This window comes from Oratosquilla oratoria, unplaced genomic scaffold (assembly GCF_046742065.1).
Source record: "Oratosquilla oratoria isolate Oo_2021 unplaced genomic scaffold, ASM4674206v1 SCAFFOLD101, whole genome shotgun sequence".
Lineage (NCBI taxonomy): Eukaryota > Metazoa > Arthropoda > Malacostraca > Stomatopoda > Squillidae > Oratosquilla > Oratosquilla oratoria.
Genome location: NW_027467458.1, coordinates 398,073 through 422,928, shown reverse-complemented (window position 1 = coordinate 422,928; position 24,856 = coordinate 398,073). Strand labels below are relative to the sequence as shown.

Sequence of the window (24,856 nt, the reverse complement as noted above, 5' to 3'; positions counted from 1 at the left end):
ATCCTAATATTCTTTCATCAACCCTCTCTCCCAAATCCTTTTTCATCCCTGTTCTCCTCCTCACCTCCTCATTTCTCACTCTTTCCAGCCTAGTAACCCCCGCCATACTTCTCAGACACCTCATCTCAAACACATTCAAACTCCTTCTCTCTTCTCTTATGTTCCACGTTTCTGCCCCATACAGTGCTGTTGGCACAATCACTCCTTCATACAGTCTCCTCTTCGCATCCATTCCCAAATGTCTATTTCTCATTACACTCTTTAAACCACCAAGGCATTTACTCGCTTCTCTCAATCTACATTCTACCTCCACCTTCACTCCACCTTTTCCTGCTACACTTGCACCCAAGTATCTAAAACTATCCACTTCCTCCAGTCGCTCTCCCTTAATGTTCACTTCCAGTATACTGCCACTTTCACCCCTTGTACATCTCATCACCTTACTTTTACCCACATTTATCTTTAGCTTTCTTCTATCACATACTCTCCCAAACTCTGCCACCAGCTTCCTCAATCCCTCCTCTGACCCTGCCACAAGCGCAGTGTTAAAAATATTGCGAGTTTCTTTACCAAATTTACCCAAAGATCCCCGAACTCTACTTGGCACACAGACAAGTTATACAATTAAACAAATCTCTGGTGGGGGGAAGTACTACCACTTTGGGATAGCTGAAGGAGTTTCTGAGACAGTGCGCCAAAATCACACTTTTTCTTCAGGACTCCCATTGACATTTCACATTCAAGTTAACATAGATGGTTTAGCTCTGTTTAAAAGTTCCAGGGCACAGTTCTGGCCCATATTGGGCAAAATTGATGAGTTAAGAGGAACGCCTCCATTTATTATTGGCCTGTTTTGTGGGGAGGAAAAGCCTGGAAAAATCGATGAGTATCTTGAGGACTTTGTGAAGGAAATGATGGAAATTGAAGAGCATGGAGTTTCTCTAACATTGTCAGAAACCGAAGTGGGTGTATTAGTTAAAATATCCTGTTTTATCTGTGATTGCCCAGCACGATCTTACCTAAAACAGGTTAAAGGACACACTGCTTACTATGGCTGTGAAACATGTACACAGCGTGGGCTTTGGAAAGATAAGATTACTTTCCCTCTGACAGATTCAGATCTGCGTACTGATGAAAGTTTTAAGGAAATGGCACAACCCGAACACCACACAAACATCCAGTCACCTTTGTGTCAGCTGCCCTTGGGTATGGTATCTCAGTTTGTCCTGGATCCAATGCACCTCGTTTATCTTGGTGTAATGAGACGGCTTATATGGCTTTGGATGAAGGGTCCCGTTGCAAACAAGTGTCGGATTGGTACAAATAATATCAAGGCTATCTCTGATCAACTAATTTCATTTCATCCGTTTATTCCTCGTGAATTTCCAAGGAAATGCCGTTCATTGAGTGATGTAGATCGTTGGAAAGCCACGGAGTTCAGACAATTCCTTCTTTACAGTGGCATAGTTTCACTAAAAAATAACATCCCTGGGTTTGTTTACAAACATTTTCTGCTCCTCTTTGTCAGTATATACTGTTTATCAAGTCCAGTGTACCATACAAGCCATTGTGCGTATGCAAAAGAGCTTCTCCTCATGTTTGTCAGTCAATTTTGGAAATTTTATGGTAGGAATATGCTCATCTACAATGTGCACAATTTGATTCATTTGGCATCTGATGTTCAGCGATTTGGAACCCTTGATTCATTTTCTGCATTCCCATTTGAAAGTTTCTTAGGTCATATGAAGAGAATAATTAGGAAACCCAATTCACCATTACCTCAAGTAATTAGGAGACTATCTGAAACGAAGCGGCGAAGGAATGGCACTAAGAAATTAAAATCTTCAGTTCAGACAAAATGTAGCCTTGAGCATGCACATTTTTCAGGACCTCTTCCATTTAATACAGGAAATATTCCCAGTATAACAGTGTCCAATACAATGAACTGTATTTCTCCAAGAATAAACCTGATAACTGCATTGGTATTGACAGTCACGTTGGCCTAATCAGGAATATTATAAAATCGCCAGATTCAGATAATATTTTCGTCATTTATGAACCTTTCCGGTCAGTTTTAGATTGTTTTGATTATCCTTTGGTTTCTTCTCAACTTGGCATATATAAGGTATCAAACCTTACAGGGTCAATTAAAACTGTTTCTTTGCAAGAGATTCTTTACAAGTATGTAAGGCTCCCAAGTAGCAATAATAGTGATGTTGTCATTCCAATGTTGCATCAGTTTTATTAGGGCATGTAAAGTATAGATTGTTAGGTGTTTGTCTTGAGGATGTGACCATTAGGTACATCAGGTTGTGGAGTTTTATTTTTATTTTAGAACTTTGTGCATTTTGAATCATAGCCTAGCTGCCCCCACAAAAATTACATTGCTCATGAATCAGCAATTTTTGTAATCAGAGTTAGAACTTTAATAACGATGCATATTGGAGAACAGTATTACTTAAAGTTATTATATTGTCTAATTTACCTTAGCTGTTAAAATCATTATCACCAATTTATTTCCTTGATTCTATAAGTTGACTTGTACTGGCAACTTTTCACTTCGTTCATTGTTGCATTTCAGTGCACATTAAAAATCACAAGTGGCATGGCCAGGTGTTTCAAACAAACCACTTTCAGTGCATTAGGATATGTGAAACAATGTTTATATTATAATCACAATTTCGCATTAACTATACTTCACGACTAAGTTAACTTTACAGCAACTAATGCTGGCAGCAATTAGTAACACTTGAAGCAGAGCTGTAGACCTGCCATTCATGTGCTCATGGTGACAGGCAATTTTGGCAAACACGGAAATGACTGTAATCACAGTAACTTGGAGTATCTGGCAGCTGGACTTTGTGTATAACAAACACCAAGTCACTGGATTGGACCAAGCCTTTGTACACGGGACCAAATAAAACCAAGTATATGAGAGTTAGGAGTCCCCACTATGGTGTTTTACCTTCTACGAACTGTTCATCAAGGTAAGTCCCATGATTTATGTTTACGCTCAGACATGGATGAAGGATATTTGGTCCTTTAGTCTGGGCTGATCCACATGTTCTAAATTGATCTTCATTTAGTAGACCTGTGTACATGCATGTACATGAGCCTAGGTACATGTAATTACCCGGGTACATTGTGAATGGTATAGGTAGGCTTACATTTACGAAAAATTAGTATTGATAGCGTGATTCATTTTTAGGATATTAGGACAATCTTCACAATGTGCTTGCAAAATTTATAAATCTTTTGTTTTTATAAACATTTTCAGATTGTTTTATGATAAGAGAAATGTCTGAAAAGATAGACTACTGCGTTGTGGAATATGCTGACACGACGAGTGCAAAGGGTGAGCTGGCCGTCATACCTTCAAACTGGTTAGATGGATGTTCATGTGCCCTTTGGCCACCATTCACAGACGCAAAAAGGTGTGAGAATGCTGCCAAGCGCAAGCTTCATCCTGGTGAAGAATGGCGCTCGTACCCTATAAAGCCAATCCATTACCGCAATTGTAAGTATTAAAGTGATGTGCAAAGCTTAAAGGCAAGCATAAGTTTTCATTTTGAAACAAAGTGTTCCTAAGAATCATCCTGACTCTGATTCTCATTTCGACCTTATTTACTTTTCCAAACATTCACTCATGTTATTCACAATTTGTTATGGATTAGCATTCTGGTCGATTGGTAGTTAGATTTGATATAGTAATTAGATTTGATAGATATATTTTTGCTTAATTATGCCCTTCAAAATTCCAGTTGATTGGAGTGCAGCTTGGTCGAAATTTAGGAGGCTAGAGGAACATTCCGAGGTGGAATCCACTGATGATGAACATCTTGGTCGTTCAAAGCGATCAATTAGGTAGGTTATGTAACTTTACTGAGGTATAAATTAAGTTTGTTTTCAGATATCGCCTGTAATGTATAAATCCGTCATGCCAATATAACAGATTTAATAAATCATTTAAATACAGGTAATTTTACATTCTTGGTTACAGGTAATTTTACACTCTTGGTTACTGTAAAGCAAGAAATATTCGCGCCATTAAAATTTTGCTAGTGGCCTGTCAGTCTCGCGAAAATTTACTACACGTGAATATTTCTTCTCTTACAGTATGTCGATCCCCAGAGCATTAAATATAGACCTGGCTAATACTGGGTCGCCGATTAAATGAAGCGGCCTTGCTGTGGATGTACTGTGTCTTGCGACACTGCTTCTGACCCAGGGCAGTGGGCAGGGTTCAGGGATGACCCGTCATCCAGGAGGTGCTCAGATGAGAGGAAGGGTGGGAGGGGTGTGGAGTGTATTTAGGGATGAAATGGGTGGGAGTGTTTTTATGCCTTTCCCTTTGTGGCTACCTCCCTTGGAAGGGGGAAAAAGCCTTGGTATATGTATGTATGTATAAACATATTTTGAGATTTTTGCTTGACAGTGAAGTGGAATCCATCCTCATGACACCTGATTTTGGTGACACATTTATAACTATAGTATGCATGTACTCTAAACAAATTCTCTTGAATCTTCAGATCCCCAAAAAGGTACGATCCTGACAGTGCCAATATACGACGAAGAGGTCATTCGCCATCTCCTCCCATGCCTCCCCTTCCGCATACAAATAAGTATAAAAGAATCAGAGATCAGAATGTATCCGACTCTGAGGATGAAATTGATCAAAGTTCTGACACAACATCACTACCACTACCACCAAGTCCACCACAAGTAACAGGTAATTAATAATTAACAAGCAGAATAGACCTGGTAGTTCTTTAATCTTTGCATGGTAAGGAAGGTGTGAGTTGAAGGCCTTTTGTATAATATCTTAGAATTCAGTTAAAATTTAGAATCTATTAAAGACAAGATTCACAATCAACGTGAATTTGCCTGCATGTGTGAGTCGGCACCATAAGATATCATTGTCAACAATGTGGTAAATAAATGTACCGATACACATTTCAGATGCTATAATCAGACAATTAAATAGTTCTTGAGAGATTTTCCTATTGAATTTCAGGTCAACCTTTAAATGCAGCCTTATCAAGTTGCAGCAAATTCGTGAGCCCTCGTCCGCAGTATAATTCCCCGCGGAGCAGTCCAGTAGCCTGTAGTTCCCAATCGAATCCAATGAGTCCCAGTTTTAGTGGCGCAGGAACTAGGCACAGTTCAGTTGGCCTGTCTGACAGTGCACTACAAGCTAGACAAAGTCCAGTATCAAGTAAGTCCTTTTTCTGGTAAATTATATATTGGTTTTGTTTCTTTGGGATTTGCAGCTAAATTCAGAATTTTTCCTTCTCAAAATGCCATGGCTGTAAAATATCGAATAGAAAAATTCTTATACTAATTCCTGACATACATGTATTAGCAACATCAATCCCTCTCCGTTTCTGTGTGTTTTCAACAAGTAACCATTCCAACAGTGCAATTATATTTTGAAATGTATTGCGTCTATGTATAATATTTGATTAGCTGAATTCACAATCCGTGCTTAAAGATTTCACTGTTTCAGTTAGCGGAAATTCGGACATAGAACGTACTACTACTGCTACTGGTGTCCGGAACCAAAACTTGTATAGTGCATTGCTGCCAACGTTGGGTAAGTGTACGGTAATTCCAAAAATCTAATACACCTCAAAAAGCCAACCCCTGTGTTTTTGGTTGATCCAGGTACATTTAGCAAATAAACAATCAACTGAAGAGCAATTACCAATTTATAATAGAGACTATTCTAGAGTTGGCTACATGTTCACGAATTTCTATGACTATACATTTAATGGCAATTAATGTGTCATGACTTATACTGGCATTGCCTACATCTGATTTTCAGAACGAATCTTCACTGCCCTCGAGGAAATTAAAGCGGAACAGAGATTATTGAAACGTCTAATTTTGAGGAAGTCTGTTAGCATCAATGAATCTGAGCCATTGCCAGAAAGTACATTGCCTCTCACTACATTAGAGGGCGTTTTTGATCTAGAGAAGAAAATGGTTGAAGAAAATTATCTGAAAAGCCAAATAGTAAGTTCACTCTATAGCAGTAAACAAATTGCAGGAATTATTTCACTATTTTATGCTCCTTGAACTGCATGTTTTGAAGTGACAATTATATGTAACACAAAATACAGTCGCATCGCATGGTATTGCTATACAATCACTGTTATCATTTGATATCTCCCGCTATTTACATGTACTTCCCAAATGTCAGAAATATTTTGCTGATGTTTATTTTGTTAATTGCAGATAAACCACCTGCTTGCTTATAATGGACGTACTGTCCAAGAAGACACAAGAAGGAAAATGGAGGAGGTTTTTACTACTGAAGTGGCCAGGAAATTTAACCTGTCTGGAAAGGGCCAAGCTGGAAAGCGAGGTTTCGCAAATCTCAGGCTTTTTAGAGTTGTTTTTGGTAAGTTCCGGAAACATTTTTGTTATTTTGTGGTGTAAGAAGGAATCCCTAGTTGGCACGTTGATTGCAGAGATATAGAGTGTCTAGGCTTGCTCGGTCTGATTACACTTATGGCCAAGAAAAGTGGTAAAGGCATCAGTGGGCTGAATGGACGCATCATAATTACTCCCATCACATCAATTTGTTTTGGACCACACCCTACCATATTGATAGTTAGGTTACAAAATGCAAAATTATCATCCATTTGCCCCTTCAAGATCTTGTTTATCTCTTTTTCCAGATGCCCTGAGGAGATCCCACCCTAACGCCACTGACAAAGACTACCGAACTGCCCTCACTAGCTGGTTTGACCAGGCAAAGGATCGTGATGGTGGCAGAAAAGAACGGGGCACACGTAGATTGGAGACCCGAGTGGATCAGCCAGAGGCGGCTGAAAATGCCGGCGGAGAGCAGATCGAAAGGGACTAGGTTTCTATTTGAAGTGAGTTTGGAGCATTTTGTGTACCCAGGTTTTTGGCGTAAAGGGGCTGAGCAGAAATAATGGATTGGTGCAATTTGTGTAGCACATTGAAACTACAAATGGATCCTAAGAGCATGACTGGTCGTCCACAGGAAATTGTGTGCTGCAATTGATTATTTAGTTAGTTTTCGGTCCCCGGAATTTTCTCCCAATTTATTGCAAACAATCATCAAATTAGGCAACCTGTGTTTTTGCAGTTCTACGCTAATTTTATAAATCCTTATTTTTGCCCATCCCCATTGACCATTTTCCTAGGCATCAACACTTATCATGTGATGTTAAAATGGAAACCTGATCAAGTAGGCCTATTTCAAAACAAAATTTAAACGTTAATTATTCAATTTCTGTCAAAACAACATCTGTGTAATAATGAAATGTGGTGGTGGTGGCAGGAAATCAAATCCAAGTGTGGCACTGACAGAAAAAGTACATGTAGACACCAGGGGCACAGTTGCAGAGCCTCCTCTGTGTCAGTACTACATACATACATACATATACCAAGGCTTTTTCCCCCTTTCAAGGGAGGTAGCCAAAAAGGGAAAGGCATAAAAACACTCCCACCCATTTCATCCCTAGATACACTCCACACCCCTCCCACCCTCCCTCTCATCTGAGCACCTCCTGGATGACGGGTCATCCCTGCACCCTGCCCACCGCCCTGGGTCAGAAGCAGTGTCGCAAGACACAGCACATCCACAGGAAGGCCGCTTCATTCAATCGGCGACCCCCCCTCTCCGTCCCCCCTTGCATATAAGGAGAGGACGGGGAGAAATCCCTTCGGGCTGCGTCAAAATTTACTCACACATACCACCCCCCCCCCCCCCCGCCCATTCCTCCTCATGCAATCACAACATCATCCATATACAACCATTCTCCACTCACCTCTGTCTTCCGTCCTCTCCCTTCCTCAACAGACATTCCCCTCTTCCCCAAAGCCCCCTTCACCCCATCCATCCACCTCATCCTAGGACGTCCCCTCATGTTCACTCCCTCCACATCTACCTTCCACACCTCTTTTACTAGTCTTTCTTCACTCATTCTTTCCATGTGTCCAAACCATCCTAATATTCTTTCATCAACCCTATCTCCCAAATCCTTTTTCACCCCTGTTCTCCTCCTCACCTCCTCATTTCTCACTCTATCTAGCCTAGTAACCCCCACCATACTTCTCAGACACCTCATCTCAAACACATTCAAACTCCTTCTCTCTTCTTCTCTAATGTTCCACGTTTCTGCCCCATACAGTGCTGTTGGCACAATCACTCCTTCATACAGTCTCCTCTTCGCATCCATTCCCAAATGTCTATTCCTCATTACACGCTTTAATCCACCAAGGCATTTACTCGCTTCTCTCAATCTACATTCTACCTCCACCTTCACTCCACCTTTTCCTGCTAAACTTGCACCCAAGTATCTAAAACTATCCACTTCCTCCAGTCGCTCTCCCTTAATGTTCACTTCCAGTCTACTGCCACTTTCACCCCTTGTACATCTCATCACCTTACTTTTACCCACATTTATCTTTAGCTTTCTTCTATCACATACTCTCCCAAACTCTGCCACCAGCTTCCTCAATCCCTCCTCTGACCCTGCCACAAGCGCAGTGTCGTCCGCAAACAACAGCTGGCTCACCTCCCACTTTTCTCTATTTTCTTTAACCATCTCCAATCCCTGACCCACTACCCTAGCATTCACCTCTCGCACCACCCCATCCATGTATAAGTTGAACAGCCAGGGCGACATAACGCATCCTTGACGAAGTCCCACCTTTACTTCAAACCACTCACTCTCTCCATTTCTAATCCTGACACAAGCTCTACTACTCTCATAAAAACTCTTGACAGCTCCCAAAAGCTTTCCTCCTATCCCATAAATCTGCATAACCTCCCACAGTGCCTTTCTGTCTACCCTATCATAAGCCTTTTCCAGATCCATAAAAGCCAAAAAAACATCCTTCCCCTTTCCTATAGCTTTCTCACATATCTGTCTTACCACAAAGATCTGATCTACACAACCTCTACCTGTCCTAAATCCACACTGTTCCTCACCAATTACTCCTGTTCCTCTCCTAATCCTCTCAATTAAGATCCTCCCATAAGCCTTCCCTACTACACTTAACAGGCTAATCCCTCTGAAACTACTACATTCACACTTGTCCCCTTTTCCTCTTGTGTCAGTACTACTTGCATATAAGCACCAGTCTCGGATTAGTTTCGCCAGTATCACATTGTCTCATTTACATAAATTCTATCGACTGTAAATTAATTTACATGTATATTGTACTAGGTCGATTTTTTTTATCTTTTTCTTAATTTTCATGCAATGCCATGCCATTCCATATTTGAGAAAAATTGTTTTTTAGTGTAATTAGGCCTATTATACTGCAAGGAAGGTTTAGCTTTTATGGAAATTCCAAATTAAGGTACCGGTAGCAATACTCTGTACATGTAACGAAAATTTTTAACTGGTCCTGTTTTATTAAATGTGTTATGAATAAAATATATTTTTGATTAAAATATCTTTTTTTGTTTCATTGACAACTCATATCATCGCCCCTCCCTCTTCCATCGCTACTACTGGAATGTGACTTTCTCAACTCAATTTGATACAAATCATTAATGGTCTGGATTAGAACAGATGCGACATGGAACTCCACATCTGGGCCAGGTCTGGTGGCCACTGTGGAAGATCAGAACCATACCTGGCACCACCTGGTGTAGACCTGGTGAGATTATAATGCCAGATCATTGCCAGACCTGGATGACTTGATCATAGCCAGATCAGATGGAGTGTGCAAGACCAGAACTGGCCCAGATCTGGATGCCACATCTGGTCAAGATCTGTTTTTCTGTGTCAACAGATCTGGTTGAGATCTGGACCAGATTAACTTTGCTGGCTGGGTACATGGTTACAAGTTATACATCTTATAAATTTTCTTTACAAATAAAGTTGTCTAGTTTATATTATCATTTTTCAGTGTGAATAATACAGTGAAAGGTACAGAAGTACAGACATTATGGGTTATAGTGTGGTCCAACTGTGTCTGTGCTTACAATGGGTACAAAATGTCCTACATGGTTACAATTTATACATCTTAGAAATTTCTTTACAAATTTATCTAGCTTATATTATTTTCAGTGCAAATAATACATAGTGAAAGGTACAAAGTGGGTTATAGTGTGGACCAGCTGTCCTACATGGCTACAACTTACACATCTTAGAAATTTCTTTACAAATAAAGTTGTCTAGTTTATATAATCCTAGATTAAGGTTTATATTATCATCTTCTGCGGTCTTGATTAACCTGCTTTTGATTACATTTCTTTCGACTATATGTTACTATAAGGTAACCCCATTAGACCAATAATTTTGTCTATATGATCAGCATCCTATAAGCTCTCAAAATGGCGGGTAACTATCCTTAGTCCATTGGTTGGAACCATATCCACAGCCCATGTAAATAATAATTTAGAACTCAGACAAACATAACAATGCACAACCAAATTACAATGCTAAATTAATTAGCTACGATGTTATATATATTTTCACCAAAGTCCCAGTTGATGATTTATTTCATTTTCTAACAGTTGAACTAGATAAACATACTTTACCGTTACCTACAAACTGTATCATAGCATTAATCAAACTATGTGTTAAAGATTGTAAATACCAATTTGACAATAAATTCTACACAAACTTTTGGAATGAGCATGGGAAACCCTTTTTCCCCTGTCCTTAGTAATTTATATATGGAATTTTTGAACAAAATTTATTAAGGAAAATCATTCCTGTAAACATCACATGCCTACGTTATGTTGATGACATTCTCTGCCTTTAGCTGGATAACACCAACATAACACATTTCCTTACCAAACTCGACAACTTAGTCCACTCCATTAAATTTACAGTAGAAATTGAAGGAGTAATGCCATTCCTAGATGTAAAAATTCACAGAACAGAAACTTCAGATTTAGCATACACAGGAAATTAACTAATGTAAGCTCATATATACATTACTACTCTTCTCATCACGATAAAGTAAAAAGATCTGTTTTCTCATTGATGTTCCTTAGGGCATTACACATCTGCAGCCCTGAGTACACTGATGAGGAAAAAAGAAATATCTATGACATAAGTGCTAAACTGAAATATCCTAAACATTTCATTGATACTTCATATCATAGCCCCCATCCAAACAATCACTTTGTGTATAACAATTTATTGGTATTACCCTTTAATGAAAACATAGTTAATGTCCCCAAGTTACTCAAGAAATTCAAAGTTAATGTAGCCTTTAAGAATAGTAACACTGTTAAAAAAGACCTCATCAACAATTCAAAAAAACTGTCCCAAAGGTTGTATATACAAAATCCCCTATAAATCATGTAACCAGTTCTACATCGGTCAAACAGCAAAAGACCTAGAAGTTAGAATCAAACAACATAAGAAATGTGTTAAAGATAGAAATATGTCCAGTGGTATTTTCCAACACCTCAGTACCTTTAACCACCATATTAATTGGGAAGCTAAAATAATAACTTATAGTAACAATATAGTCAAATGAAATGTAATCAAAAGCAGTTTAATTAAGACCACACAAGATGATAATATAAACCTTAATCTAGGATTATACAAACTAGACCACTTTATTTGTAAAGAAATTTCCAAGATGTACAACTTGTAACCATGTAGGACAGCTGGTCCACACTATAACCCACTTTGTACCTTTCACTATGTCTTATTTGCACTGAAAATGACAATATAAACTAGACAAATTTGTAGAGAAATTTATAAGATGTATAAATTGTAACTATGTAGGACAACTTTATTTGTAAAGAAATTCCTAAGGTGTACAAGTTGTAACCATGTAGGATATTTTGTACCCATTGTAAGCACACAGTTGGACCACACTATAACCCATATTGTCTGCACTTCTGTACCTTTCACTATGTATTATTTGCACTGAAAAATTATAATATTAACTAGACAACTTTATTTGAAAAGAAAATTTATAAGATGTATAAATTGTAACCATGTAGGACATTTGACGGAGAGGGGGGGGGTCGCCGATTAAATGAAGCGGCCTTGCTGTGGATGTACTGTGTCTTGCGACACTGCTTCTGACCCAGGGCGGTGGGCAGGGTGCAGGGATGACCCGTCATCCAGGAGGTGCTCAGATAAGAGGGAGGGTGGGAGGGGTGTGGAGTGTATTTAGGGATGAAATGGGTGGGAGTGTTTTTATGCCTTTCCCTTTTTGGCTACCTCCCTTGGAAGGGGGAAAAAGCCTTGGTATATGTATGTATGTATGTAGGACATTTCCGCACCCATTGTAAACGTGGATGAACAGTTGGTCCATGGGCACTACCTCACCTCTCTCACCAGGACGTCTGCAGGTCCATGTTTCCCACCTATATAGTCTGCACCTTTGTACCTTTCACTATGTATCATTTGCACTGAAGATGTGAATACACAAAAGCGCTCTGCTTCAATATTTTTCTTCGTGGTCAACCTTGCATATACATATATACACACACATACACCAACTATAGGCCAGTATCACTAACAAGCACTATAGCCAAAATTTGTTAGAAAATCATCAAGAATAGATGGGTAAAACATTTGGAGGACAACAACATATTAAACGCAAGACAATTTGGGTTCAGACAAGGAAGATCATGCACCACAAACCTAATATGCTTCTACTCAAGGCTAATAGACATAGTGCAAGAAAGAAATGGATGGGCAGATTGTGCATTCCTAGACTTGCAAAAAGCCTTTGACAGAGTACCACACAGAAAATTACTAAAAAAAAACTGGAACACATAGGAGGAATACAAGGTGTTACGTCCATAGACGTAAATTTATGTTGCTGATTTCATTGTATAAAAATCAGGAGTGGAATGAATAATTTGTATTGTACGTCCGTTAATGTCAGGGTATAATTTTGTGTATTGTACGTCCGTTAATGTCACGGTATAATTTTGTGCATTTTACGTCCATCAATTTAGTGTCACAGTACGATCAGTTGTACAATTCCCCCCCGTCACCGGCATCGACTTGGTCGAGTGTGGGAGAAGTTGTGGGTAGATGGTGTGTGGGGGCCAGCATATCAAGGTCGTCTTCTCTAACTGGCATTAGTCAGAGTCGCCCAATGTGTGGGTTATATGCAGTTAGAGGAAGGGACAAGTCACGTGTAATGTCGCAATCCTCCACTTCACCATTGTAATGTCGAACGAGTCAACGGACGTAGGGGGACCTATGGGAGACGCACAAGTCGGTGAGTGATTGCTTTAGTATATGATGTCAATTCAATGTCAAATTTATGATGTGAGTTACGACTCAACGTATTGATTAACACTTGTATATTTTCTGTTATTAATTGGCATTTATGTATTTTTGTAATGTTGTACAAGTTCTTTGACAATAAAAACATTCTTTTTAGAATGACCTGCAGTCAGCGTCCATTCGGAGCTCCATTTATTCCCTACGTATCATAAGAAGACAATAATTTGCCGACAATACCCTACAGTCATTCGACTTAAGTCACCGTCATGGAGCAGGCCAAGGTGGTGAGACGACAGAGGAAAGCAGCGGTCACACGTCACCTGGGAACCTTGTGCCGGTTAATCGCTGAGGAAGACATAGCTGGCATTACGGACAGACTGGACCGTGTCCGTACATCCTACAATGAATTCGAATCGGCACAAGACACTTACCAAACGTTCCTGAGCAACGATGAAAGGGAATTGGAGGCCAGCGAGTCATGGTATAAGGAAACTGAAGAGGAGTACATAAAGGTGATAAAGGACGCCAGGGCGTTCCTTAAGGTAAGGACTCAAAGTGAAATTCCGTGTGCAAAGTCCCGCGTAGACAGTGAAAATAGTGAAAGTGAACGTTTAGACGTCTCACCGGCTGAACTAGTTGGGATCTTAAATGTACCCAAAGTTGAATTAGACGTGTTTGAAGGTAACCCTCTTGAGTATAATCTCATGACAATTTTTGATGAACTCGTAGACAGTAAAGTGAGTGACCCTCAGATCAAATTGACTCGTCTATTACAATACACCAAGGGACCGGCGAAAGCTGCCATAAAAAATTGTGCGTTGGTGGGAAATAGTGCTGGTTACGTACAAGCCCGCGATATATTGAAACGCAGGTTCGGTAATTCTCACCTTGTGTCTCAACAAATTGTTAACGATTTAAAAAATGGTAAGATGGTATCTAAGCCTCATGAGTTGAGGCAATTGGGTGATGACTTAACAATGGCAGTTGCTACTTTTGGAAAATTAGAATTGTATGAAAGGTTTAACACTCAAGAGTATATCTTAGATATTTTACAGAGGTGTCAGGGATTCGTTCGTAACAAATGGAAACAGAAAGCTCTAAGTCACAAACGAGAAACGGACACATACCCATCTCTCAGTCAATTCGCTGAGTTTATCAATGTCATGGCAGATGAGGCATGTGATCCGGTTTATGGATTGCAATCCACAGGTAAGGGTCAAAATGTGAAGAGCACAAGTTGTAATGTAGCAGCATCTGAGTCTAAATACCCCGTCAAGTTAGGGCGTGCTGGTAGCACATGTGTGGTGTGCGGGGAAGGACACAGACTGTTCTACTGTGAGGAATTTAAAGGCATGAAACCTGAGTGTCGGTTAGAAGTTGTAAAAAGACACAAGCTGTGTTTCAATTGTTTATTAGGTGGGCACGGGGCTAGCAAATGCTTCAAACAATCCATTTGTTCAGTTCCTGGATGTGGTTTAAAGCATACAAAATTCATCCACGTCCCGGCAAAGGACTCTCAGGGTAATGGGGGCGTAGTTGAAAATTCGGAGTGTCAAGAGTCAAGTGTGGTCATGAATGGTTATGTTAATGATGCTCGATCGAAGATTTATCTACCCAATTTACCAGTTGTCGTGGATAATAAACTTAAGGTCACGGCGTTGTTAGATAGTGGATCAGACACTACTTTCGTCACGGAAAGGGTGGCCCTCGAGTTGGGTCTGGAAGGAGACCTTAAGGAGTACACCATGAGTACTTTAGGGGGGACCAGGGAAACTCAATCAAAGGTAGTATCCCTTAGCCTTACGTCACCGGATGGTAGACGAGAGGCCAGTGTTACAAATGTCATGGTCGTCCCAAGAGTGCCTGTTAGGCAACCACCTGTCAAAATTGAGATTGATAAATTCCCCTACTTCAAGGGCATACCTTTGAATACTAGTCAAGTATCTGAGCCAGACATTTTGATAGGCATGGACAACGCTTGGCTCCTAAAGCCATTGGAGGTCAGAGGGGGTTCAGGCGGGAATAAGCACCAACCTTATGCTACGCGGACCTACTTTGGGTGGTCTGTAAATGGCCCAATTAGTGCAGGTAAGTCATATAATGTCGGCTCGTGCTTTGCAAGCTCGATCGAAGCAGATGTTGAACGCTTGTGGATGATGGAAAATGAATGTGAAGATAGGGCACCATCTCAGAACGACCAGAAGGTTATCAACCTTTGGGATAAGGAAACGCAATACGAAGATGGGCATTATGTACTGCCAATACCTTGGCGAGGTGAGCCAAACTTGCCCAATAATCGTGACGTCGCCGAGAGACGATTAAGAAGTTTGTACAAAAGGTTGGTGAAATCCAGCACATTGAATGTATACTCTGAGAATATTTCAGATTTGATCAAGAAGGGGTATGCAGAGTATGTTCCCGAGATTGATATAAAGAGAGATGACGGTAAAGTGTGGTACCTACCGCATCATGCCGTTACGAGCAAAACCAAACCAGGTAAGGTGAGAGTCGTATTCGACTGTGCTGCTCAAAAGAACGGAGTCAGTCTGAACAGTCAGTGCCTACAGGGCCCAGATCTGAATAATAAGTTGATTCACGTGTTACTCAGGATTCGCCAATATCATTACGCCATCACGGCCGACATTGAGGCTATGTATCACCAAGTCAAAATTCCCATTAGCGATAGAGACGCTTTAAGGTTCCTATGGTATGTTAGCGATGAAATAAGAGAGTTAAGAATGACCTCGCATCCCTTTGGCGGAATATGGTGCGCTAGTAGTAGCACCTATGCCTTGCGGAAGGCTGTAGAGGACATGCAACCTTGTGAGGAAGTAAAAGACACGCTACTCTGGTCATTTTACGTTGACGATATGTTGAAGTCCGTAGCGTCACCTCAAGAGACAATTGAGGTAATTGAAGACACTAGAAGTGTCCTCAGACACGGAGGGTTTAACTTAACCAAATTCATGATTAATGACGTCAAATTGCTAGAGAGCATCGATGAGCAAGACAGGGCTAAGGAAGCAAAGGAATTGACATCCAATATGCATAGCAAAGTGCTTGGGATTAAATGGGACGTCGAGAACGACTGTTTCTTTTTCGTTAGTAAGGGTGTTCAAACACAGAATGTGACTAGACGAGTTATGTTGAGTCAACTTGATTCGACTTACGATCCTTTAGGTTTAGTTTTGCCAATCATTGTTCCAGCCAAGATTTTGTTCCAGGAGGCGACTAGGCTTAAGATGTCTTGGGACGAAAATATTCCTATATCTTTGTGTCAGAAGTGGTTGAAATGGATAACTTCACTATATGAAATCTCGAGACTTCGCTTCCCTAGATGCGTTTTGCCTTTAGAGTGGAATGGTTGTACTTCAGAATTACATCATTTTTGTGATGCAAGTGAGGTTGCATTTGGTGCTTGCACTTATCTCAGGACAATCGATCAAGATGGGAAAGTACACGTAGCTCTGCTAGCCAGTAAAGCGAGAGTAGCTCCCATCAAAGGAGTTACTATACCAAGATTGGAAATTTCGGCTGCCGTTGAAGCAGCCAAATTAGATGTTGTTGTTAAAAGAGAGTTGGATATCCCCTTGCTCAAATCTAACTTCTGGTCTGACAGTACTATAGCTCTGGCATATATACAGAACGAGACAAGAAGGTTCAAGACCTTTGTGGCGAATCGTGTCACACTCATTAGACAGGTTTCAGAGGCTAATCAGTGGCATCATGTTAGTGGTGATGAGAATCCTGCAGATGTACTATCTCGGGGATGCTTTGTAGACAATTTGCCAGCTTCTTGGTTTAATGGTCCTCCCTTCTTGTCGAATTACAAGTGTGCATGGCCAGCACAAGATAATCTTGTAGGACACCTTCAGGATGAAGACCCGGAGGTGAGGCGTGAGGTATATCCCACGAGTATCGTACAGATGTGTCAGTCGGGCGTCACCCAACACCCGATCGACACGCTGATTGAGCACTATTCAAGCCTTTACAGATTAAAGAAGGCCGTTGGTTGGTGGTTAAGACTAATACAATTTCTTAAGAAGAAGATTCCGCAAAATTCACCACTTGAGATCCATGAACTAAAGCACGCGGAAAATCTGATTGTCAAACATGTTCAAGGGCGTGCTTATTTTCATGAAACCAAGAACATTGAAGCAGGGAAAACTGTGTTAAAGTCCAGTTCAATATATAAACTGTCTCCTATTCTTATAGATGGTCTGTTAGTAGTTGGTGGTAGACTCAAGCATGCGGCATTGAATGGGTAAGCTATAAATCCTGTGATCCTCCCTCATAACCACAGGTTGTCTACATTAATTGTATGTGATTGCCATAATTCCTCTCATGTAGGAGTGGAATGGACACTCAGTCGGGTGCGTAAGAAATTCTGGATCATACGGGGTAGAAAATTGGTGAAACGCGTCAAAATGGATTGTATAGTTTGCAAGAGATTATACGGGGCCCCCATGAACCAGAGAATGTCTGACCTCCCTCCCGAGAGGTGTGAACCCGGGGGGCCAGCCTTTAGGTACGTAGGAGTAGACCTGTTTGGACCCTTCCATGTTAAAGTCGGGAGATCAGAAATGAAACGTTACGGGTGTCTGTACACGTGTTTTACTATGAGAGCTATTCACATTGAGAAGCTTGATAGCTTACAAACTGACGCATTCATCAATGGTTTCGTATGCTTCACAGCGAGGCGAGGTTACCCCGGTAAGGTGTGGTCAGACAATGGTACTAACCTAGTAGGAGCGAGGGCTGAATTAGCACGCAGTGTACGAGATCTGGACCGATCGTTGATCGTAAGGGAAACACGTCGACGTGACGTTGAGTGGTCGTTCAACCCGCCTTCCGCGTCACATCACGGAGGCGTTTGGGAACGTATGATAAGGTCTGTACGTAAAGTACTGTTCGCTTTAGTCATCAAATGCCCCAGGATGATTGATGATGTTTTGCAAACCCTCTTCTGCGAAGCGGAAAGTATAGTCAACAGTAGGCCACTTACTAAATGCAGTGATGATGCAAGTGATGAGGGTCCGTTGACTCCCAATCATCTGTTACTCCTCCAAGGAAACTCCCCACTATCTTGGGGAGCCTTTCACGATGCCGATCCTTACCGCAAACATTGGCGTCACGTGCAACATTTAGCCAAACAATTTTGGAAAAGGTGGGTTAGTGAATACCTAGTGGAATTGCAAAGAAGGCAGAAGTGGAATTCTGAAAGCCCGAATCTTTCAGTCGGGGATTTAGTGCTTATAATGAATGAAAACTCGCCCCGCGGTTCTTGGCCGCTGGGGAGAGTCCAGGAAGTGCGGGTGAGCAGAGACGGATTGGTTCGTAGTGCCCGTTTGAAAACTCAATTCAGTGAGCTCACCCGACCCATTACAAAACTTGTATTCCTTGAAGGTTCTTTGTAAATGTTTTGTGTTCTGTCATAGATATATGTATGTGATTTTTTTTTTTTTTTTTTTAATCGTAAGATTCAAGGTGGGGGAGTGTTACGTCCATAGACGTAAATTTATGTTGCTGATTTCATTGTATAAAAATCAGGAGTGGAATGAATAATTTGTATTGTACGTCCGTTAATGTCAGGGTATAATTTTGTGTATTGTACGTCCGTTAATGTCACGGTATAATTTTGTGCATTTTACGTCCATCAATTTAGTGTCACAGTACGATCAGTTGTACAATTCCCCCCCGTCACCGGCATCGACTTGGTCGAGTGTGGGAGAAGTTGTGGGTAGATGGTGTGTGGGGGCCAGCATATCAAGGTCGTCTTCTCTAACTGGCATTAGTTAGAGTCGCCCAATGTGTGGGTTATATGCAGTTAGAGGAAGGGACAAGTCACGTGTAATGTCGCAATCCTCCACTTCACCGTTGTAATGTCGAACGAGTCAACGGACGTAGGGGGACCTATGGGAGACGCACAAGTCGGTGAGTGATTGCTTTAGTATATGATGTCAATTCAATGTCAAATTTATGATGTGAGTTACGACTCAACGTATTGATTAACACTTGTATATTTTCTGTTATTAATTGGCATTTATGTATTTTTGTAATGTTGTACAAGTTCTATGACAATAAAAACATTATTTTTAGAATGACCTGCAGTCAGCGTCCATTTGGAGCTCCATTTATTCCCTACTTATCATAAGAAGACAATAATTTGCCGACAATACCCTACACAAGGGAACCTACTAAAATGGATGGAGGACATCCTGACTTGTAGAAAGATGAGAGTAGTGCTCAGAGAAAAATATTCAGATTGGAAAGAGGTGATCAGTGGAGTACCGCATGGATCTCTACTGGCACCAATAATGTTTGCTATCTATATGAATGACATGGACGAGGATGTGAACTGTTACATGAGCTTCTTTGCAGACAACGCCAAACTGTTAAGGAAAGTAGAAACTGATAAGGACTGTGAAGCACTGCAGGAAGGCCTGAATAGGGTATGGAACTGGAGCCACAAATGGGAAGTGGACTTGAATACTACAGTAAGAAGTGTATCATAATGGAGTTTGGAAAAAGTAAAAACAGAATATCAGGAAAATATACAACTGGAACCAAGGAAGTAAAGAAAGTAGGATCCGAAAAAGACTTGGGAGTAATTATAACAAACGACTTGTCCTATGATAACCAGATTAACAAAATTGTTGGGGAGACTTACAACTTGCTAAGATCAATAAAAGTGGCATTTGCATACTTGGACAAAGACATGATAAAAAAAATATTGGTTACATTGATAAGGCCTAGACTAGAGTATGCGGCGACATTGTGGTCCCCTAGTACCAAAAAGAATATAAAGAAAATAGAAAGAATCCAGAGAGCAGCTACAAAAATGGCACCTGCACTTGCAAACCTATCATACAAGGAGAGATTGGCTAAACTGGAGTTACTGACACTGGAGCAAAGGAAAGAGAGAGGTGACCTACTGACCATCTACAGAATCATGAGAGGCACAGAGATACTTGATAGAGAGAACTTACTTAACTGGGACAAGAGAAACACAGGAGGACAAGAAAGGAAAAAAAAAAAAAAAAAAAAAAAAAAAAAATCGACATAGAGTTTTGGACACTAGGAACAAACTGGATAATGAAATAGTATGTGCAAAAACCATTCATGAGTTTAAAAGCAAACTAGACACTGCAAGATACAATGGTGGGACACCATGAGCATAGCTCACCTTCCCGCAAAATACAAGGTAAATACTAGGCAAATATATACATATATACACATATACATATACACATACATACACATATATACATATACATACACATATATACACATATATATACACATACACATATATACATATATACACATATATATACACACACATATACATACATATATACACATATACATATATACATACATATACCAAGGCTTTTTCCCCCTTCCAAGGGAGGTAGCCAAAAAGGGAAAGGCATAAAAACACTCCCACCCATTTCATCCCTAAATACACTCCACACCCCTCCCACCCTCCCTCTCATCTGAGCACCTCCTGGATGATGGGTCATCCCTGCACCCTGCCCACCGCCCTGGGTCAGAAGCAGTGTCGCAAGACACAGCACATCCACAGCAAGGCCGCTTCATTTAATCGGCGACCCCCCCTCTCCGTCCCCCCTTGCATATAAGTAGAGGACGGGGAGAAATCCCTTCGGGCTGCGTCAAAATTTACTCACACATACCACCCCACCCCCCACTCCCCCGCCCATTCCTCCTCATGCAATCACAACATCATCCATATACAACCATTCTCCACTCACCTCTGTCTTCCGTCCTCTCCCTTCCTTCCTCAACAGACATTCCCCTCTTCCCCAAAGCCCCCTTCACCCCATCCATCCACCTCATCCTAGGACGTCCCCTCATGTTCACTCCCTCCACATCTGCCTTCCATACCTCTTTTACTAGTCTTTCTTCACTCATTCTTTCCATGTGTCCAAACCAACCTAATATTCTTTCATCAACCCTATCTCCCAAATCCTTTTTCACCCCTGTTCTCCTCCTCACCTCCTCATTTCTCACTCTTTCCAGCCTAGTAACCCCCACCATACTTCTCAGACACCTCATCTCAAACACATTCAAACTCCTTCTCTCTTCTTCTCTTATGTTCCACGTTTCTGCCCCATACAGTGCTGTTGGCACAATCACTCCTTCATACAGTCTCCTCTTCGCATCCATTCCCAAATGTCTATTCCTCATTACACTCTTTAATCCACCAAGGCATTTACTCGCTTCCCTCAATCTACATTCTACCTCCACCTTCACTCCACCTTTTCCTGCTACACTTGCACCCAAGTATCTAAAACTATCCACTTCCTCCAGTCGCTCTCCCTTAATGTTCACTTCCAGTCTACTGCCATTTTCACCCCTTGTACATCTCATCACCTTACTTTTACCCACATTTATCTTTAGCTTTCTTCTATCACATACTCTCCCAAACTCTGCCACCAGCTTCCTCAATCCCTCCTCCGACCCTGCCACAAGCGCAGTGTCGTCCGCAAACAACAGCTGGCTCACCTCCCACTTTTCTCCATTTTCTTTAACCATCTCCAATCCCTGACCCACTACCCTAGCATTCACCTCTCGCACCACCCCATCCATGTATAAGTTGAACAGCCAGGGCGACATAACGCATCCTTGACGAAGTCCCACCTTTACTTCAAACAACTCACTCTCTCCATTTCTAATCCTGACACAAGCTCTACTACTCTCATAAAAACTCTTGACAGCTCCCAAAAGCTTTCCTCCTATCCCATAAATCTGCATAACCTCCCACAGTGCCTTTCTGTCTACCCTATCATAAGCCTTTTCCAGATCCATAAAAGCCAAAAAAACATCCTTCCCCTTTCCTATAGCTTTCTCACATATCTGTCTTACCACAAAGATCTGATCTACACAACCTCTACCTGTCCTAAATCCACACTGTTCCTCACCAATTACTCCTTCTGTTCCTCTCCTAATCCTCTCAATTAAGATCCTCCCATAAGCCTTCCCTACTACACTTAACCCCTTCCATATGGTGCCGCACACGTAGGCGTCATGGGGAGTGAGTGTATTCACGAGGCTGCCATATCGGCGTCTTGATAATATTTATTGTAGTTGCCCCTGTGTTTTTACATTCTCTCAAATGTGCCCTGAATCCCATTCTCTGTGGTATTCAAAATTCGCGGGTGAAAGAGAGAACATTCGATATAAGCGGTGACTATATTTTATGATGCGAGTATTATTACGACACGTCGTACGGCTGGCATTGGCTGCTGCCACCGAGATCTAAGTCCATGACGCCTACGTGTGCGGCACCGTATGGAAGGGGTTAACAGGCTAATCCCTCTGAAACTACTACATTCACACTTGTCCCCTTTTCCCTTGTAAAGAGGAACTATACAGGCACTCCTCCAGTCCTCCGGTACTCTACCCTCTCTCCAGCAAACATTAAATAACCTCACCAACCAGTCCACCATCACTGAACCTCCCTTTTTCAGACATTCTGCATGGCATCCATCCAGACCAGGTGCCTTACCTGCTTTCATCATCTTTACAACTGCCTTCACCTCATCCTTCCTTATTTCTCCTCCATTCTCCTCACTCATCACTCTCATTTTCTTTGCATTTCCCACTGCAGCTATCTTTCCTTCCCTATCCTCCTTCACATTTAGCAACTCCCTAAAATATTCTGCCCATCTTCCCCTTACTGCCATCTCTTCCATTATCATCTCTCCATCTGTACCTTTTACCTTTTCTTCCCTACTTGATTCGCCTCCTCTTCCTCTCTTAATTTCTTTCCAAAACATCTTTTTATTACTTTCAATATTTTCTGTCATACTCCTACCCCATTTCACATCTGCTCTCCTCTTTGCCTCCTTTACCTTTTGCTTTACTTCTCTTTTCTTTTCTTTGTACGTCTCATATGACTCCCCCGTCCCCTTTAGTAACCAATCTGTGAATGCTCGCTTCTTCTCTTCTACAACCTTCTTTGTTTCCTCATCCCACCATTCACTACCCTTTCTTCTATTTCCCCCTGTCCTTCTTGTTCCACACACCATCCTTGCACACTTTAAGACTCCCTCCTTGAACCATCCCCATTCCTCCTCCACACCCATCTCTGCTCCATCCTTTACTCCCTCCCACTCCTCCTTCAGCTTCTTTTCGTACTCCTTCTCCTTTTCCTTTTCATTCAAGGAGTTCACTCTAAGAACCTCCCTACCTTTTGTCCCTTTCCTCTTTCTCCATCTATCCTCCACTCTCAGCTTACCTTCCACCAAAAAATGATCTGATATTCCCCCACCCTCTCCCCTTAGCACATGTACATCCTTAACTCTTCCTATCATAATCCTATTTACCACTACATAATATACACACATATATACATATATACACACACCTATATATATATACATATATACACACACCTATATACATATATACACACACATATATATATATACATATATACACATATATATATATACATATATACACACATATATATATATATACATATATACATATATACACACACACATATATATACATATATACACACATATATATATACATATATACACACATATATATATACATATATACACACATTATATATATATACATATATACACACACACATATATATATACATATATACACACACATATACATATATACACTTCAACGAATGGACGGCTTAGAAGACGTTCTGAAGAAAATTGAAGTTTGTGGATCCCAACGCAAAGAGAAGTGCCTATTGTTTTTACAGGGTGGGGGGGAAATTGCTCGTGGAGTAGTAGGAAAGTAGGGAAAGAGGAAAGGGGGAGGGATTACTGAGGGAAATGGAAGGAAATGAGGAAGGAGTAGACTTGGCCCAGGCAGACAGGCGAAAGGTAAACAAAAGGCCTCCCGACGACGACGAAATGTCTAATAAAAATGTAAAGATTAGAAGTATAGATAAGAGCAATACAGTAGAAAGTGATGAGAATATTTTCAAGGGATTTAAAGAGGGTGGGGGGGACAAAACCCCCCCCGACTGACAAGACTAGAGGAGAAGGTTGATAAGGTGATCGAGGACTTGGAGAGTAGGTTAGGTCATATGAACACCATTTTACAAAGGGTTGAAAGATTGGAAGAACTAGAAAAGGCGAATAAAAACTTAACTGATGAAATAGAAGACCTAAAAAGACAGTTAAGAGAAGTAAAGGTGGAGAATGAGGAATTGAAGAAGAATAGTAAAGAAAACAGAGAGACAATAGCTAAAGAAACTAAGAATTGGAAAACAACCCAAGAAGGAAATAAGGTTTCATTCACTGACATAGTCAAACAGCAATTGAAAGAACATACTGAAGACTCAGTTATTAAAGTGATGAGACAAAAGGAGAATATAGTAAGAGATTTAGCAGACAAGAAGAAATGTATAATTATATTAGGAATGGAAGAGAAACACAACACAGATAGAACCACAAGAATCAATGAGGAAAATGAAAAAGTAAGCCAATTACTAGAATCAGTTCAGGAAGATGAACCAGAAATTATGAAACAAATCGAAGAGAAATTTAGACTCGGAAAGTATAGCACAGATAAGACCAGACCAATTAAGATTAAATTCAAGTCACAAACAACGGCAGAGAATATCTTATCCAAAACAG

At 40.8% G+C, this 24,856-nt stretch overlaps 3 protein-coding genes across 3 annotated transcripts; all 3 read left to right on the top strand.

The window, feature by feature from the left end:
• Positions 1-2,773: 2,773 nt before the first annotated feature.
• LOC143022479 (uncharacterized) lies at positions 2,774-7,526 on the top strand. The gene is made up of 9 exons (XM_076180702.1): positions 2,774-2,987; positions 3,278-3,517; positions 3,762-3,864; positions 4,530-4,729; positions 5,015-5,215; positions 5,507-5,593; positions 5,825-6,015; positions 6,238-6,403; positions 6,684-7,526. Exons 1-9 carry the CDS (start codon positions 2,954-2,956, stop codon positions 6,869-6,871), a joined length of 1,410 nt encoding a protein of 469 aa, XP_076036817.1. The 5' UTR covers positions 2,774-2,953; the 3' UTR covers positions 6,872-7,526.
• Positions 7,527-13,474: 5,948 nt separating this feature from the next.
• Positions 13,475-17,476, top strand: LOC143022477 (uncharacterized). The gene has a single exon (XM_076180699.1). It carries the CDS (start codon positions 13,475-13,477, stop codon positions 17,474-17,476), a length of 4,002 nt encoding a protein of 1,333 aa, XP_076036814.1.
• Positions 17,477-17,635: 159 nt separating this feature from the next.
• On the top strand, positions 17,636-18,625 carry LOC143022476 (uncharacterized). The gene has a single exon (XM_076180698.1). The coding sequence runs from the start codon at positions 17,636-17,638 to the stop codon at positions 18,623-18,625; it is 990 nt and encodes a 329-aa protein (XP_076036813.1).
• Positions 18,626-24,856: the final 6,231 nt, after the last annotated feature.

Bases quoted from the DNA above. Each gene is read 5' to 3' on its own strand.
- LOC143022477 (XM_076180699.1), top strand. From the start codon at position 13,475: ATGGAGCAGGCCAAGGTGGTGAGACGACAGAGGAAAGCAGCGGTCACA.
- LOC143022479 (XM_076180702.1), top strand. From the start codon at position 2,954: ATGGTGTTTTACCTTCTACGAACTGTTCATCAAG. The intron at 3,518-3,761 runs GTAAGTATTAAA...TCAAAATTCCAG, and splicing joins GCCAATCCATTACCGCAATT to TTGATTGGAGTGCAGCTTGG. The intron at 6,404-6,683 runs GTAAGTTCCGGA...CTCTTTTTCCAG, and splicing joins GCTTTTTAGAGTTGTTTTTG to ATGCCCTGAGGAGATCCCAC.
- LOC143022476 (XM_076180698.1), top strand. From the start codon at position 17,636: ATGGATTGTATAGTTTGCAAGAGATTATACGGGGCCCCCATGAACCAG.